Consider the following 14,038-nt stretch of genomic DNA (forward strand, 5'->3'; position numbering starts at 1 on the left):
AAACTATGTCTACACTAAGAAAAGGTGTATTTTAAACACATACTAACATAATAATATACCTTTTTTCCTAGTGTAAACAAGGCCTAACAGTGCTATTCTCCTGGCTGAAGTGTTTCATGTTCATTTTGCTTTCTGTATGTGATCTAGGAAAGGTGGAAATCAATGGGGGGCAGCTGTTCTCCTACCCAAATTCTGCTTTGGGGTAAAGAGGTGGAAGAGTTCAACCAAAGGTAACAGAACTCTTGGGTAAGTTCACCAAGAAAGCCACAGGTAGCCCAGGGCTTCTTATTCAAAAACTTCCAAGTAAGATAGACAACGTAAAGCAGCTTCTGTGATGAGTGTCAGGAAATTACTTTTCAGTAATTAACTATTGCCCAATTTAATAACCTCAGTTTGAAGAGAGATTACATGATTCTCAGCTTTAAATCCTGGACTTGACAAGAGTCACTGTATTACCACAACCTGCATCCACCCTACTATCTAGCTCCATAAGGCACCACCCTCTGAAAAGTCAACAGGAGAGAAACAACAGCTAGACGCAGCAGCCTCCCCTCTGTCACCACTGCTGCGCCACTCCCTAGAATCAGAACAGGTGAAGTTCCTGCCAGGTGATCTCTGTGACATTGAATTCCCTAATGCTTTATAAAAAATATGTTTATAAGTGTGGATATGATGTAACTCGAATATGCTTTATGCAGGAGGTCTCTTATAAGGTATCATTGCAAAGCTTACGATCTACTGAGTGTGTTCCTCCTATTTGTATTTATGCATTATTCTTGTATCTAAAAACTAGTTCCTACTGTAATTATGCAAAATGTGGGACATTAATGGTGGTTTAGAATCTTGATGGCTATCACTGTCTAGTACAATTGACTGTAGAGGCTCTGTTTACCACTGCATATGTGCGGGCCAGTCCTGGAGGAATGGAGGGGGGCTCACAGGATGCGTGATCATGTCATCTGAAGTGAAATCCATCTTTAACCTGGTGCTTTTCCATTTAGAAGCCAAAGAAAGAAAGGATTCCCACCTTGTACAAAAGCTATAAAAGGGGGTGGAACAGAACAAAGGAGGACAGCCATGAAGAAATGCCCTAGTTACCACCTGAGCTGGAACTAACAAGGATTATACCAGGGGAAGGACTGGGCCCAGACTAGGAAGGAGTTCAGTCTGTGAAAGAAGCTTATTGGAACATCTCTGAGGGTGAGATTTCATCTGTAATCAGTTTCTTAATGTATTAGGCTTAGACTTGCATGTTTTGTTTTATTTTACTTGGCAACTTACTTTGTTCTGTCTGTTATTACTTGAAACCACTTAAATCCTACTTTTTATACTTAATAAAATCACTTCGGTTTATTAATGAACCCAGAGTAAGTGATTAATACCTGGGGGAGCAAACAGCTGTGCATCTCTCTGTATCGGTGCTATAGAGGGTGAACAATTTATGAGTTTATCCTGTATAAGCTTTATACAGAGTAAAATGGATTTATTTGGGATTTGGATCCTATTGTGAGCTTGGTGTCTGGGTGCTGGAGACAAGAGTACTTACTAAGCTGTTTTCAGTTGAGTCTGCAGCTTTGGGGGTGTGGGTCAGACCCTAGGTCTGTGCTGCAGCAGATTAACGTATCTGGCTCAACAAGACAGGGCTCTGAAGTCCCAAGATGGCAGGGAAAACGGGTTCAGAGGTAGTCTCAGCACATCAAGTGACAGTCTCAAGGGGGTTCCTGTGGCCGAACCCATTACAATCTCAATTTTCTATTGAATGCTCAATTTGAAATCCAGGAAGGCTACACCTTGGTCCTTGTCCATGAACAAGGCCAAGGTGATCTTTCATATTCAGCTGAGAAAGACGACCAACAAACTCTTCCCTCTGAGAATGCATCTGTCCCCACACCTAAGGCTGTGTCCTAACTAGGACAAAACTATATTCTTAACTCAAGTTAGCTAAAAACTAGAGAAGACAAGACAGTTTGTAGTTTTCATCTAAATTAGCAGGTCAAGTTAAAGACAATGGGAAAGCCTAGTTGTTAACGCGACCTGCTAACTGCCTTTTCTTGACTAAGGCCATGTCTACATCTAAAATTTTGCAGCGCTGGTTGTTACAGCTGTATTAGTACAGCTGTATAGGGCCAGCGCTGCAGAGTGGCCACACTTACAGCAACCAGCGCTGCAAGTGGTGTTAGATGTGGCCACACTGCAGCGCTGTTGGGCGGCTTCAAGGGGGGTTCCGGGACCGAGAGAGCAAACCGGGAAAGGAAACCAGCTTCGCCGCGGTTTGCTCTCTCGGTCCCGGAGCCAGCCAGCAAACCGCAGGGAAGGAGACCTGCTTGCTCGGGGTTCCGGGACCGAGAGAGCAAACCGGGAACGCCGCGGTTTGCTCTCTCGGTCCCGGAGCCAGCCAGCAAACCGCGGGGAAGGAGACCTGCTTGCTCGGGGTTCCGGGACCGAGAGAGCAAACCGGGAACGCCGCGGTTTGCTCTCTCGGTCCCGGAGCCAGCCAGCAAACCGCGGGGAAGGAGACCTGCTTGCTCGGGGTTCCGGGACCGAGAGAGCAAACCGCGGCGAAGCTGGTTTCCTTTCCCGGTTTGCTCTCTCGGTCCGGGAACCCCGAGCAAGCAGGTCTCCTTCCCGGCGGTTTGCTGGCTGGCTCCGGGACCGAGAGAGCAAACCGCGGCGTTCCCGGTTTGCTCTCTCGGTCCCGGAACCCCGAGCAAGCAGGTCTCCTTCCCCGCGGTTTGCTGGCTGGCTCCGGGACCGAGAGAGCAAACCGCGGCGTTCCCGGTTTGCTCTCTCGGTCCCGGAACCCCGAGCAAGCAGGTCTCCTTCCCCGCGGTTTGCTGGCTGGCTCCGGGACCGAGAGAGCAAACCGCGGCGTTCCCGGTTTGCTCTCTCGGTCCCGGAACCCCGAGCAAGCAGGTCTCCTTCCCCGCGGTTTGCTGGCTGGCTCCGGGACCGAGAGAGCAAACCGCGGCGTTCCCGGTTTGCTCTCTCGGTCCCGGAACCCCGAGCAAGCAGGTCTCCTTCCCTGCGGTTTGCTGGCTGGCTCCGGGACCGAGAGAGCAAACCGGGAAAGGAAACCAGCTTGATTACCAGAGGCTTCCTCCTTCCACGGAGGTCAAGAAAAGCGCTGGTGAGTGTCTACATTGCATTACCAGCGCTGGATCACCAGCGCTGGATCCTCTACACCCGAGACAAAACGGGAGTACGGCCAGCGCTGCAAACAGGGAGTTGCAGCGCTGGTGATGCCCTGCAGATGTGGACACTCTCAAAGTTGCAGCGCTGTAACTCCCTCACCAGCGCTGCAACTTTCTGATGTAGACAAGCCCTAGGATTTTAACTCTAGTTGACAGCACACCTCCCCCTGCCCAGCCCCCCTCCCAGCGAAGATAAGACTTAAGTGCTATTTGGAAGATCAGCACTTGCAAAACAGACTCTCTCCCCTCTACGACTTCCAAGACATCAGATGCCTTAAGGATGAAAGTATTTAGTGAGGTGTAAGCAAACCACAGCTCTATAATCAAGACTTGTTTACTTCAGGATGAGCTAGACAAACATTACAGCAGGGTCCCTAGATTCTGCACTCTGGCGCAACAGAGTGAAAATTCCAGAACGACTTCATTTACATTGAGAATTTGAGGTTGTAACTGAACTAAGTATGAAAATTAATAATACACCATTAATTCAGTAGATTTCATGTTATTTATTTTGACATTCAATTAATTATATTTATTGTACACTGTCCCCACATTTTCAGTTTTCAGTGTGCTGCAGATTTTACAACAATGTATAATTGTCAAGTTTTGGCACTGGGTAGGTACAGATGTGGCATTGGGAGACTGTTTGGGAGTATGGGATAGCCACATTAGTTGGATGTTTCTGCTAAAATAGCCAGCAGTGAAGACTAGATACTTTAAAAATAAATACATAAATAAAAGTTTAAGGCCCTGCCTAAGGTGGATTTATTATATAGAGAAGGTAATAATCCCTGTCCATGGAGAAACAATCTATAGACTCCCTCTACACTAGTGTATTTTGGTGTGCTACCTACCATTTGCAACTTCTGCTATATGCTTCAACACACCAAGCAGCAACACAAGATTTTCCACAAAGCAGACAATCATACTAACATTCGAAAAAGACTTACTTCAAGCAGGGCTGGCCACACCAATCTCCATCAGTATACCACCATAGTAGGTGGCTAGTATTGGCATTATAGCCTGTCTGTGCAAATAATCCTCTCATGACTGTCTCACAGTACATCCACTACATAGCCAGCCTGTCTGGTCTACATGCTGTACTCTAGTGACCTGTTTCAAGCTGAAGTGGTTCTATAACTGAACCATTCCACCATGTCATAACATTTCTTCCCAGATCTGGACCTTAGCGTCCAAAATATGGGTGTTAGCATGAAAACCTCCAAGCTTAGTTACCAGCTTGGACCTGGTATCGCTGCCACCAGCTAGGAATTATACAGTGCCTAGCTCACTGTGGTCTCCCCAAAACCCTCCCTGGGGGACCCCTAGACTCAGATGCCTTGAGTCTTACAACAAAGAGAAATAACCCCCTCCCCTTGTTTCCTTATTACTTCCTCCCAGGCTCCCCTGCCTGGACGACCCTAGGAGATTCCCTGCTTCCAGTCCTTGAAACAAGTACCGAGAAATCTAATCTCTCTTCCCCCTCACCCAGAGGGTATGCAAAGTCAGGCTTAGTAAATCTAACACAAAGAGATTTTCCCCCTGACTTCTTCCTCCCACCAATTCCCTGGTGAGCTGCAAACTCAATTCCCTGGAGTCCCCACTAAAGAAAAACTCCAACAGGTCTTAAAAAGAAAGCTTTATATAAAAAAAGAAAGAAAACGACATTAAAAATAGTCTCTGTATTAAGGTGACAATATATAGGGTCAATTGCTTAAAGGAAAAAAAATGAACAAACAGCCTTATCCAAAAAGAATACAATTTAAAACATTCCAGCAACTATCTGTTTCTCTTAAAATTCTAGGAGGAAATCGCCGCCAGTGAGGTTCCCCACTGTCTGCAATTTGGGGGGCGTGTCATAAACAGATAGCTAAGGGTTAATGTTCTTCTACCTGTAAAGGGTTAACACAGGGAACCAAACACCTGACCAGAGGACCAATCAGGAAACAAGACTTTTTCAAATCTGGGTGGAGGGAAGTTTTGGGTGTGAGTCCTTTGTTCTTGGTCTGTTCCTTTTCTCGTCTCTGAGAGTGATCTTTCTATCTCCTGGCTTGCTAATCTTCTGTTTCCAAGTTGCAAGTACAAGGATAGTAAGACAATAGGTTTATATATATATATTTTTTTGTATTTACATGTGTGTAGTTGCTGGAATGTTTTAGGACTCCATTATGGAACAAGGAATGATGAAAGAAATTGGAGAAAGAAATAAAGGCGATAGTGAAATTGGTATCATTGGTCAAGTAAAGTGGGTTACAACAAGAAACAAGAACTGAGATGTAGGCCAAGGCAAAAATGAGAAGACCTTGAAAATGAGTAAAAGTAATAGGATAGGCAAGGGATGAAACCAGCGAAGGGACTTCATGAGGAGAATTTATAATCTTCTCTATACTAGCAGTTAAGCCTTTTTCAGGAACCGTCAACTTTCACCTATGATTCAGTTTCTTAATGTAAACTGCACCTCTTATGTCTAATCTCTTACATTTCTTTTGATTAATGGACAAAAGAATTATAGCAGCACCACTTTGAACAGAATGGAGCAACAGAGGAACCCATGAGGCCAACAAGGAGAAGGCTGCAGTAAAGAAGTTTGGAGATGACCAGGAAATGGACAAGCATTTTAGTCACAGAGAGGAAAGAAAGGTCAGAATTTGGATGTTGTGGAGGAAAACTTGGTAATAGCCTTGATGGGTGGGAAGCAGGAGAGGGAGGAGTCAGGGGAGAGGCAAAGGAGCAGGAGGTATGATGGTGGCATTCACAGCAATGCAGAAAGGCAGAAGCAAAGAAGGTTTGCAAAGAAAAATATGGACAGTCGATTTGGGCCATAATTATGCTAAGCTGGCATCCAGACAGCCAAGATAGTATTTTAGAGAGAGAATCAGATACACATGCAAAACTAAGCAGTGGGAGACCGGTAAGTTTTGAATAAAGAGATCTGTGAGTTATCAGAATACAAAGCTACTTCCATGTAAATGTGGTTACTCCAGGACAAGTTGTAGAGAAAGACCAGGAAAGGCCCAAACACAGAGCCCCATTGAACACTAAGTGAGAAAAAAGAGGTTGAGGAACTACCGAAGCTGATTCTGAAAGAGAAGTCAGAAAACATGTCAATGGGGTCACAACTCAAAAGTAGAGTTAATGTAAGTAGATAATTTAACTATCTTACTGCTAGTCACAATAGCAGAAGTGTCCAGATAATGTGCTAGTTCATGGTTATATTCAGCAGGAGAGAGTGAGTTGAGGCAGCAGCTGGTTGCTGACTAGAATTGATGGAGCTGGAAAGCGGGAGTTTAAGCCCTTTGCAAAAATGTTAAGTTACCACTACCCCTGCCAAGAAGAGGGAGGGAAACAGGAGACACATCCTCTTCCAAGCAGCAAAACTTTTCAGTTACCTCTTGAGTATCAAAAGCAAATAATCTCCTGTCTTTTGTGTGTCAACAGTCCCATTTTCCTGTACCTCCAACTCGTCCCTGACTTCAATGCTGTTAAAGACTGTCATTGAAAAAATTATGCAACACACTGTAAATCTAAAGGCATCATTAAATTCAAACACATTCCAAATTGGAGATTTAATTCCAAAATGAACACAAGAAATATTGCAGTGGCTGTTTCATTCTTTTTCATGTGAAAAATTCAAAAGAAACACATTTTTGTTAGTTTGCTTGCTTGTTTACTTGGAAGTTTCAACAAAAATGATTACATGCCATAGAACTGAGCATTACTATGGCACAGAAATTGAGTTTTGCTGATTCCAAATATTCTAAAAATCCTACTTTTATGGCTAATAAAACTGCTTTGGGATTATAATAATTTAGGATAAAACTAACATAGGGCCTACCAATCTGCTTTATAGACTAGCTAGTATTTCTATTTGCTCACTCCCCGCTAAGCCGCAGCAGCATCAACTCACAGATATAGGGAACCTTGTTGGCAGCAACATAGAGACTGAAAGAAGTAATCCAGTTCTCCTGACACGCAGTTATCCTACATCTCAAGGTAGGGTCCAGAGATCCCATAATCATAAAAAGCAAAAAAAGTAGAGATTGAGAAAAGCTATTAGAGCATTTAAGTCCAGTTCTGCTTCCAACCCACACCAATCTTTCTTCAAAGGCCAGTTCAGAACTGTTCCCTACTCTGTTTTCTCCTGCACAACAGTCCCAGCAATTGCTCCCCAGCAATGGGGTTTCACCACATTCCCCTAAGAAACTATTTCACAGATGAAAATATCTTATCATTCACAAATGCTTCCTGATATTCAGTCTTCTTTTGTCTTTTCTTAAAAAGGGAGAGAGCTAGGTTTTTCTTTTAATTCCTAAAAAGGAGATTTTACACAATTCAATATACATATATTAAAAAATTAATTGAATTTTAAAAGATTTTCCAGTTTAAATATTCTCAAATTGTGTTAGCAAGGGGAGGGAGTTTGGTTTGATATGGAAAGAATACAAGGAATACAGCTTACAAAATGGAAACAAAACCATAGTTCACACTTCCTTCTCATACCTTTCATAATCTTGTAGACCGTTCCCCCACCTTGTTGTCACTTAGCCAAGCTGAACTACAGGCTCTTAATTTTTCCTCAAATCAACCCCTCTAGCCCCTTATTCATTCTGATTACTCTTCTCTGAATCACCTCCAGCTTGGCTACATCCTCTTACAAACACAGAATCTGCTATGCCAGAACAAGCCTCTAATCCATCTAATACCAGTTCATTGTATCTAGCAGCAGACAGTACCTACTGCAGGGGGGGAGGGGGGAGAATCACTGAAATACACACCACCTTTATCTTAAAGACTTAAAACAGACACTGTTACTACTCATTATCATTAAAGGTCCCAAGAAACTTTTCACAAATAATTCTGTGTAAATTCCAACGTGGACAATTACATTCTGCCTCCCTACATTCCCATAAAGATCAAAATGGATGCACTATTATTCCTCATTTCCTGCCCTAAACTTATGAAAAGTTGATGTGTTGGGTGGAACAGCTACCATATTTCACACCAGACATAGGTTGCATTTCTGTGGTCAATTCTGTGGGGTTCTCAGGACAAATTTACTGGTGGCCACTCTCACACTTTTTTCTAAAAAAACTTAATTAGCTTTAGGAAAAACAAATAAATATACACGTTCAAATCATTGTAATTTATTTATTGCTAGCTAGTAAGTCTGTTGTGAAAAGTGATATTAACAAACATACAAGTATCACTTTTCACAGCAGACTTACTCAGCCCTGCCAAGTCTGGGGACAAAATAAGCCCTGGCTAGGGAGAGGCAGCAAGCAGCCAGAGCCTGGAGTCCCGCAGCTGGAGCCCGAAGCCCCACAGTCAGAGCCTCCTGCCCTGCCACCCATAGGCTGAAGCCCAAAACCATAGACCAACTGCCCCTGGGAAGGAAGGGAACTCACTGGCTGCCTGCTTCTTCAGCATTGTGCCCCAGGTGTCTCCAGTGGGGGACAGGGCTCAAACTGATGGCAGCCCCAGCAACCAACACCAAGGAGCAACAGGGAAGGACCCACTACTTTGCCCACCCCTCCGCCATCACAGCCCAGGAGGTTGTGGCCACAAGAAAAACCCCTCGTGGCTGCATGTGGCCACGGTGACTGCATTTGAGAAATGCTGCATTACGTAACGTGCTTTTCGAGTTCTTTGGGGTTGAAGATGAGTTATATAAATGGAAATTATGATGATCCTAATAGCTTCCAAAACTACAAATGTTACTTTCCATAAATTCATCCAGTCCTTTCTAAAACTCCGTCATGATATTTAATTTGGCAAACTCCTGCCTTTGTGAACACTAGAGGCAGATTACCTACTATGAGAAGTTGTGTTTTCTTTTATTGATTGTAAATTTACCAGACACTGATTTTATGGAGTGATCCCTTATTCTCAAATATCCTGTTTGCTTTTTTAATTCCTGAGCAAACATCCAGGCTGTTATCAAGGGACCTTCAGCTGAAAGCAAAATTCTCTGCATCTCAGCTTTAGTGAGGGACTAAAACCACACAGCTCCTGACAAGAAACCTCAACAAATGCACCCTAAAAATGTCACACTGACATCTCTTCTCTTATAGCACAGTCCTAGTTCATACCCATACCACAAACTCACTTGACACCTAACCACAAAAAATTAAACCCACTGACAAAACTGAGGGCCACACAACAGGGTAAAAGGAAAGCACTGCTGTTTGCTTGCCACTAAGCAAAAGGACCCAGAAGTACTCCAGAGGTGAGGTCAGGGTGTTGCTCTACACCAGTGGTTTTAAAACAACTTTTTTTCTGGTGACCCAGAGGGGTTTGGGGTGTGAGTGGGGCTCAGGGCTGGAGCAGAGGGTTGGGGTGCAGGGGTGAGGGCTGGGCTGGGAATGAGGGGTTTGGGGTACAGGAGAGGGCTCCAGGTTTGGGGGGGCAGGGCTGGGGGTTGGTGTGCAGGAAGGGGCTCTGGGTTTAGGGGAGGCTCAGGGCTGGGGATTGGGGCACGGGCTTATCTCAGGTGGCTCCTGGTCAGCGGAGGTGCTAAGGCAGGCTTCCTGCCTGTCCTGGCACTGCGGATCACGCTGCACCCTGAAGGTAGCCAGCAGCAGGTCCAGCTCCTAGGTCGAGGCCCACAAGCAGCTCCGCACAGCTCTCACCTGCAGGCACCCCATCGGCCAGTTCCTGGCAAATGTGAGTGTGGAGCTGGTGCTCAGGGCGGGGGCAGCGCATGGAGCCCCATGCCCCCCGCCTAGGAGCCAGACCTGCTGCTGATGGCTTCCGGGGCACAGCGCGGTGTCAGAACAGGTAGGGACTAGACTGCCTCAGCCAGGCAGCATCGCCGACAGGACTTTAATGGCCCAATCGGTGGTGCTGACTAGAGCTGCCACGACCCAGTGCCTTATGTTCTGCAACTCAGTACTGGGTCGCAACCTGCAGTTTGAAAACCACTGCCCTACACTCCTTTCCACAGTCAGCCTGAAGGCATATTGGCACTTTGCTTCCCCCTTTTGCACATGTACGGGACATAGCAAAAAGCACTTCTGTGATCAGTGTTTCCTTCTCTCACTTATGTGGTTAGAGAGCAAAATGTGGACTGCCAAGCAGGAGTGCATTCACCACAATTCCACTGTCTATTGAAGTTTGGCAAGTGCACCATGAAACCCTACTCATATCTAAATTTACCTGCAGATGATAGTACAGAATGTTTCAGCAATAATGGCAACTCCTCTGTGGTCAGTACTGGACACTGCCACCATGGTGCTTTGAATGGAAAACAGCTTCATTCAGAATATAAGAAATGCAGCATGCTAGGGAAGGAAGAAGCCCCCATCCAACAAGCTAGCATTTTCCAACCCCCTGAAACATTAGATATCCACTTCTCAGCAAAGGCAATGCCTTACGCACAGTATGAAATCTATAGGCACTGCACATCAAACATCACCCCGTCCTCTCCTCTCCAACTCTCACCCTTTGGGGATACTCTTTCTTTTGACATAGGTTAGGGGTTTGTTACAGAAGTGGATGGGTAGGGTTCTGTGGCCTGCTTTGTGCAGGAGGTCAGACGAGATGATCACATTGGTCCCTTCTGACCTTAAAGTCTATGAGTCTACTCTGCTTCGCGCAAGTGAACAAGATTTCAGGAGTCATGGGGTTAACAGCAGCCCACCGATCTCTTTTCCCAAGAGCCCCTTCTGCTAATCCACATCTCTCTTGGGATTTGCCATCAGAACTTGCCTACAGCAGAGAAAGGTATGTACTACTAAAGGGATTAGCGGCACCTCACAACTGGACAAAAACAATCAACAGTCAGAGACCTTAGTCTGTAGCACACAGGGCTCCAAAGGGCCTGTAATAAAAACCTAATTTAAACTGATTCCTCATAGAGTTAGTTATATGCCATGAACAGGAAAGGGACCCAGGAAGATCCAAACAACCTGATATAGCATGCTGCTTTCTAATAAAACAGTTACCTAATGCCTCTAAGTTGTCTTCACTACCAAAAAAAAGTGTGTTCTTAACTCTAGTTCACTAACTCAAGTTAAGAGCACACCTTTTTTTTGTAGTAAAGACAAGGTCTAAAAAAAACAGTTGGAATTTTCTCCCCAGCCCAAATTTGGTGGGGTTCAGACAAACATTTTGATTTTACACACAGTCAACCCTTCCCTAATACAAATGAACTCCGATTCAAATTTTGCTGGATCAAAGTTTGCCTACTGTAAGAGAAGCTTTTCCATATGGTCACACAGGATGCTGCAGTCCCACTGGTCAAATCTGGGCAGATGACATTTCACAATAGAGCAGAAAGTCAAACAGATCCATATGCTTTACTGTACAAAATCCAGATCACCTTCTTTCTGCCCACTGTCAGTTTCCCCCACAATGATTGGAAACTGAGTTTCAGCAGGGAAATAGTAAAGCACAATATCCCTGGAAGAAACACAGGGTTTGACTCAACTCCATCCCTCCAAAATCAAAACCAATTCAAATCAGTTTCTTTCAGCTCACAGTTGTATGTGTTACCCAGAAGGTGTCAAGTTGGCCAGGATGGGAAGAAACTCTGAAGGTCCCACAGGTAGCTCTGCCTCCAATTCTACAGGATAACGTATCCTCGTAAATCAGCGGAAAATACCAGAACTGGATAAACTACAAGAGTGGAGTGAAATTAACTGGAAAGTGAGAGAGCTGACTGAGATCACTAGAAACTCTCAACACTGGCGGCAATTCATCGGAAGGAGACTAAAGGCAGTAGGAGAAGATGAATCAAGAGGCAATTTCTGCCTAGGGAGGAGAGCAAGGCGGAATAAGCCACCCATGCCAGGAACAGGGGGCATCTGGTTACCCCCCCCCAAGAGTCCGCACCTGCCTGTTCCCAGGCTAGCTCTCTCCCCAGGAGGGCAGCCCTGGGTTTGCCAGCCCCGCACGGTAGGGGGCACACGATAGCTTGGTAAAGCCACAGGCTGCAGGGCTGCGGCTACGCGCCGGCTGGGGACAGGAAGAAGCTGCCTGCTCTGGCTGAGCTCGCACGAGGCGGCTGCTGACGGGCTGCGAGACCTTTGCTCGGCTGTGGGGATCCGGGCTGTGGGCTCGCCGCCCGCAGGACCAGCCCGCGCCAGGAGCAGGTGGCGCCAGGTGCACGCGCGGCGCGGGCGCTGCCCGAGGCAGGTGAGGGCCGTGGATCTGGCGGGCCGCGGGGCTGCGCGCCGGGTGTGTCCCCCCCACCCTACTCACGAATTTCTTTGACTTGCCGGAGTCCCCGGACCCCGCCGCCGCCGCCTCCTCTGGCCCCTTCCCCTTCTTCTTGTCCCGGGCACTGCGCCCCGATCCCCCGCCGCCCTCCATGGCGCCACCGGCTCCTCAGGCCCCGGAGCCCGCGCTGCCCAACCGCCCCGAACCGCAGCCGCGCCCGGCCCCGCCCGCCTCATTCCGCATGCAGCATCTCATTAGCATATACAATGATCTGCGGAATATTCATAAGGCGGAATTTCCGCTTCCGGCCTCCTGGGGCCGGCTGCAAGCTAGGAGAAACGCTACTTCCCTTCCCCCGGCCCGAGGCAACACCCGACACAGCACCACCTGCTGGCTAGAGCGTGCGGTGCAGCGCAGCGCTTGGCTCCCAGACCGGCCTCTCTGGAGGAACCTGCCCCACCCATTTGTCCCCTAGGGAGGAAACAAGAAGCAGGGCTCCTCTGGCGTGTTGCTGCAGCATTGGTGACAGATGTTGTGTCTGCTGAACGCACTGCTTGGGGCTGGCCTTACCATGAGGGGAACTGAGGCAGCTGCTTCACATGCCAGACTGTGAGGAGTGGGATGCCCCTAGGACCCAGAGTGTAGAAAATTGTGTCTGCTGCTGGTGCATATGTATTCTCTCTGCTCTAGATGCACAGAGATGGTGGAGTGCTGTGCTGGAGGAAGGAGGGCACAAGAGACGTAACAGGCAGGTGAAAAGGGGAGTGGGAATAACAGAAAGCAGCATGAGCCAGGGCCGGCTTTAGGCCCCATTCCCCCTATTCCCCAGAAGGGAGAGAGGGGAGTGGCGGCAGAGGGAAATGGAGTCACCAGAAACATGCATACCTTCAAATTTCTGTGTGGCTTAGTGTTGTGGCATGACATACTGTTTGAAATGAATGTTTTAAGCAAGAGACTCCAAGGTGTTGACCTTGATATATCTGGCGTGATGGAACAACTGGACAAAGCATAGTCATACCTACAGTCTTACCGGTCAGATGAGGGATTTCAAAACTTTTTGAAGAGTGCACAGAAGTTGGCAGAGGAACTTCACACTGAAGCTATTTTCCCACTCATTCAAGAATACAAGAGTCACCGAAGAAGAAGACATTTTAATTATGAGGCATGAGATAGCCCATAAGAGACCCCAAACAACAATTCGAAGTTGAATTCTTTAACTAGGTGCTAGATTGTGCAATACAGTCAGTTGAAGAACATTTAATGCAGCTGAAGGAACATAGCAGTATATTTGAGATGTATGATGCTCCAAAACTCCTCACTATACCTGAAGAAGACCTACACCATCAATGAAGAGCACAAGAGACAGTGTTGACACATGATGACATGCGTGATATTAATGCAAGTGATTTACGTGATGAACTGAAAGCCCTTTCAAGATACATTTCAGCAAGATCAACTCCAAAGGCTGTTCTGGAATTAGGTTGACCAGATATCCCAGTTTTATAAGGACAGTCCTGATTTTTGAGTCTCTTTCTTAAACAGCTCCTATTACCCCCCATCCCCATCCCAATTTTTCACACTTGCTGTCTGGTCACCTTATCTGGAATATATGTGCACAAATAAGATGACCACCCTCTTTCCAAATGCTTTTGTTGCTCTGCGCATACTTCTAATGCTTCCTGTAACAG

General features: G+C 46.4%; 1 protein-coding gene across 3 annotated transcripts in view; it reads right to left on the reverse strand.

The window, feature by feature from the left end:
- Window positions 1–12,550, reverse strand: part of DIAPH1 (diaphanous related formin 1) — a 176,158-nt gene extending 163,608 nt beyond the window's left edge. Inside the window, exon 1 of one of the 3 annotated variants that reach the window (XM_030571951.1) lies at window positions 12,393–12,549. In XM_030571951.1, coding sequence (XP_030427811.1) covers window positions 12,393–12,503 — 111 coding nt within the window. In that variant the 5' untranslated portion in view covers window positions 12,504–12,549. Of the gene's footprint in view, window positions 1–12,392 lie in introns of all 3 variants that reach the window. The other 2 variants (XM_030571954.1, XM_030571952.1) reach the window with 2 other exon arrangements.
- Between the last annotated feature and the right edge of the window lie 1,488 nt (window positions 12,551–14,038).

The sequence above is a fragment of the Gopherus evgoodei genome, chromosome 8, assembly GCF_007399415.2.
Source record: "Gopherus evgoodei ecotype Sinaloan lineage chromosome 8, rGopEvg1_v1.p, whole genome shotgun sequence".
NCBI lineage: Eukaryota > Metazoa > Chordata > Testudines > Testudinidae > Gopherus > Gopherus evgoodei.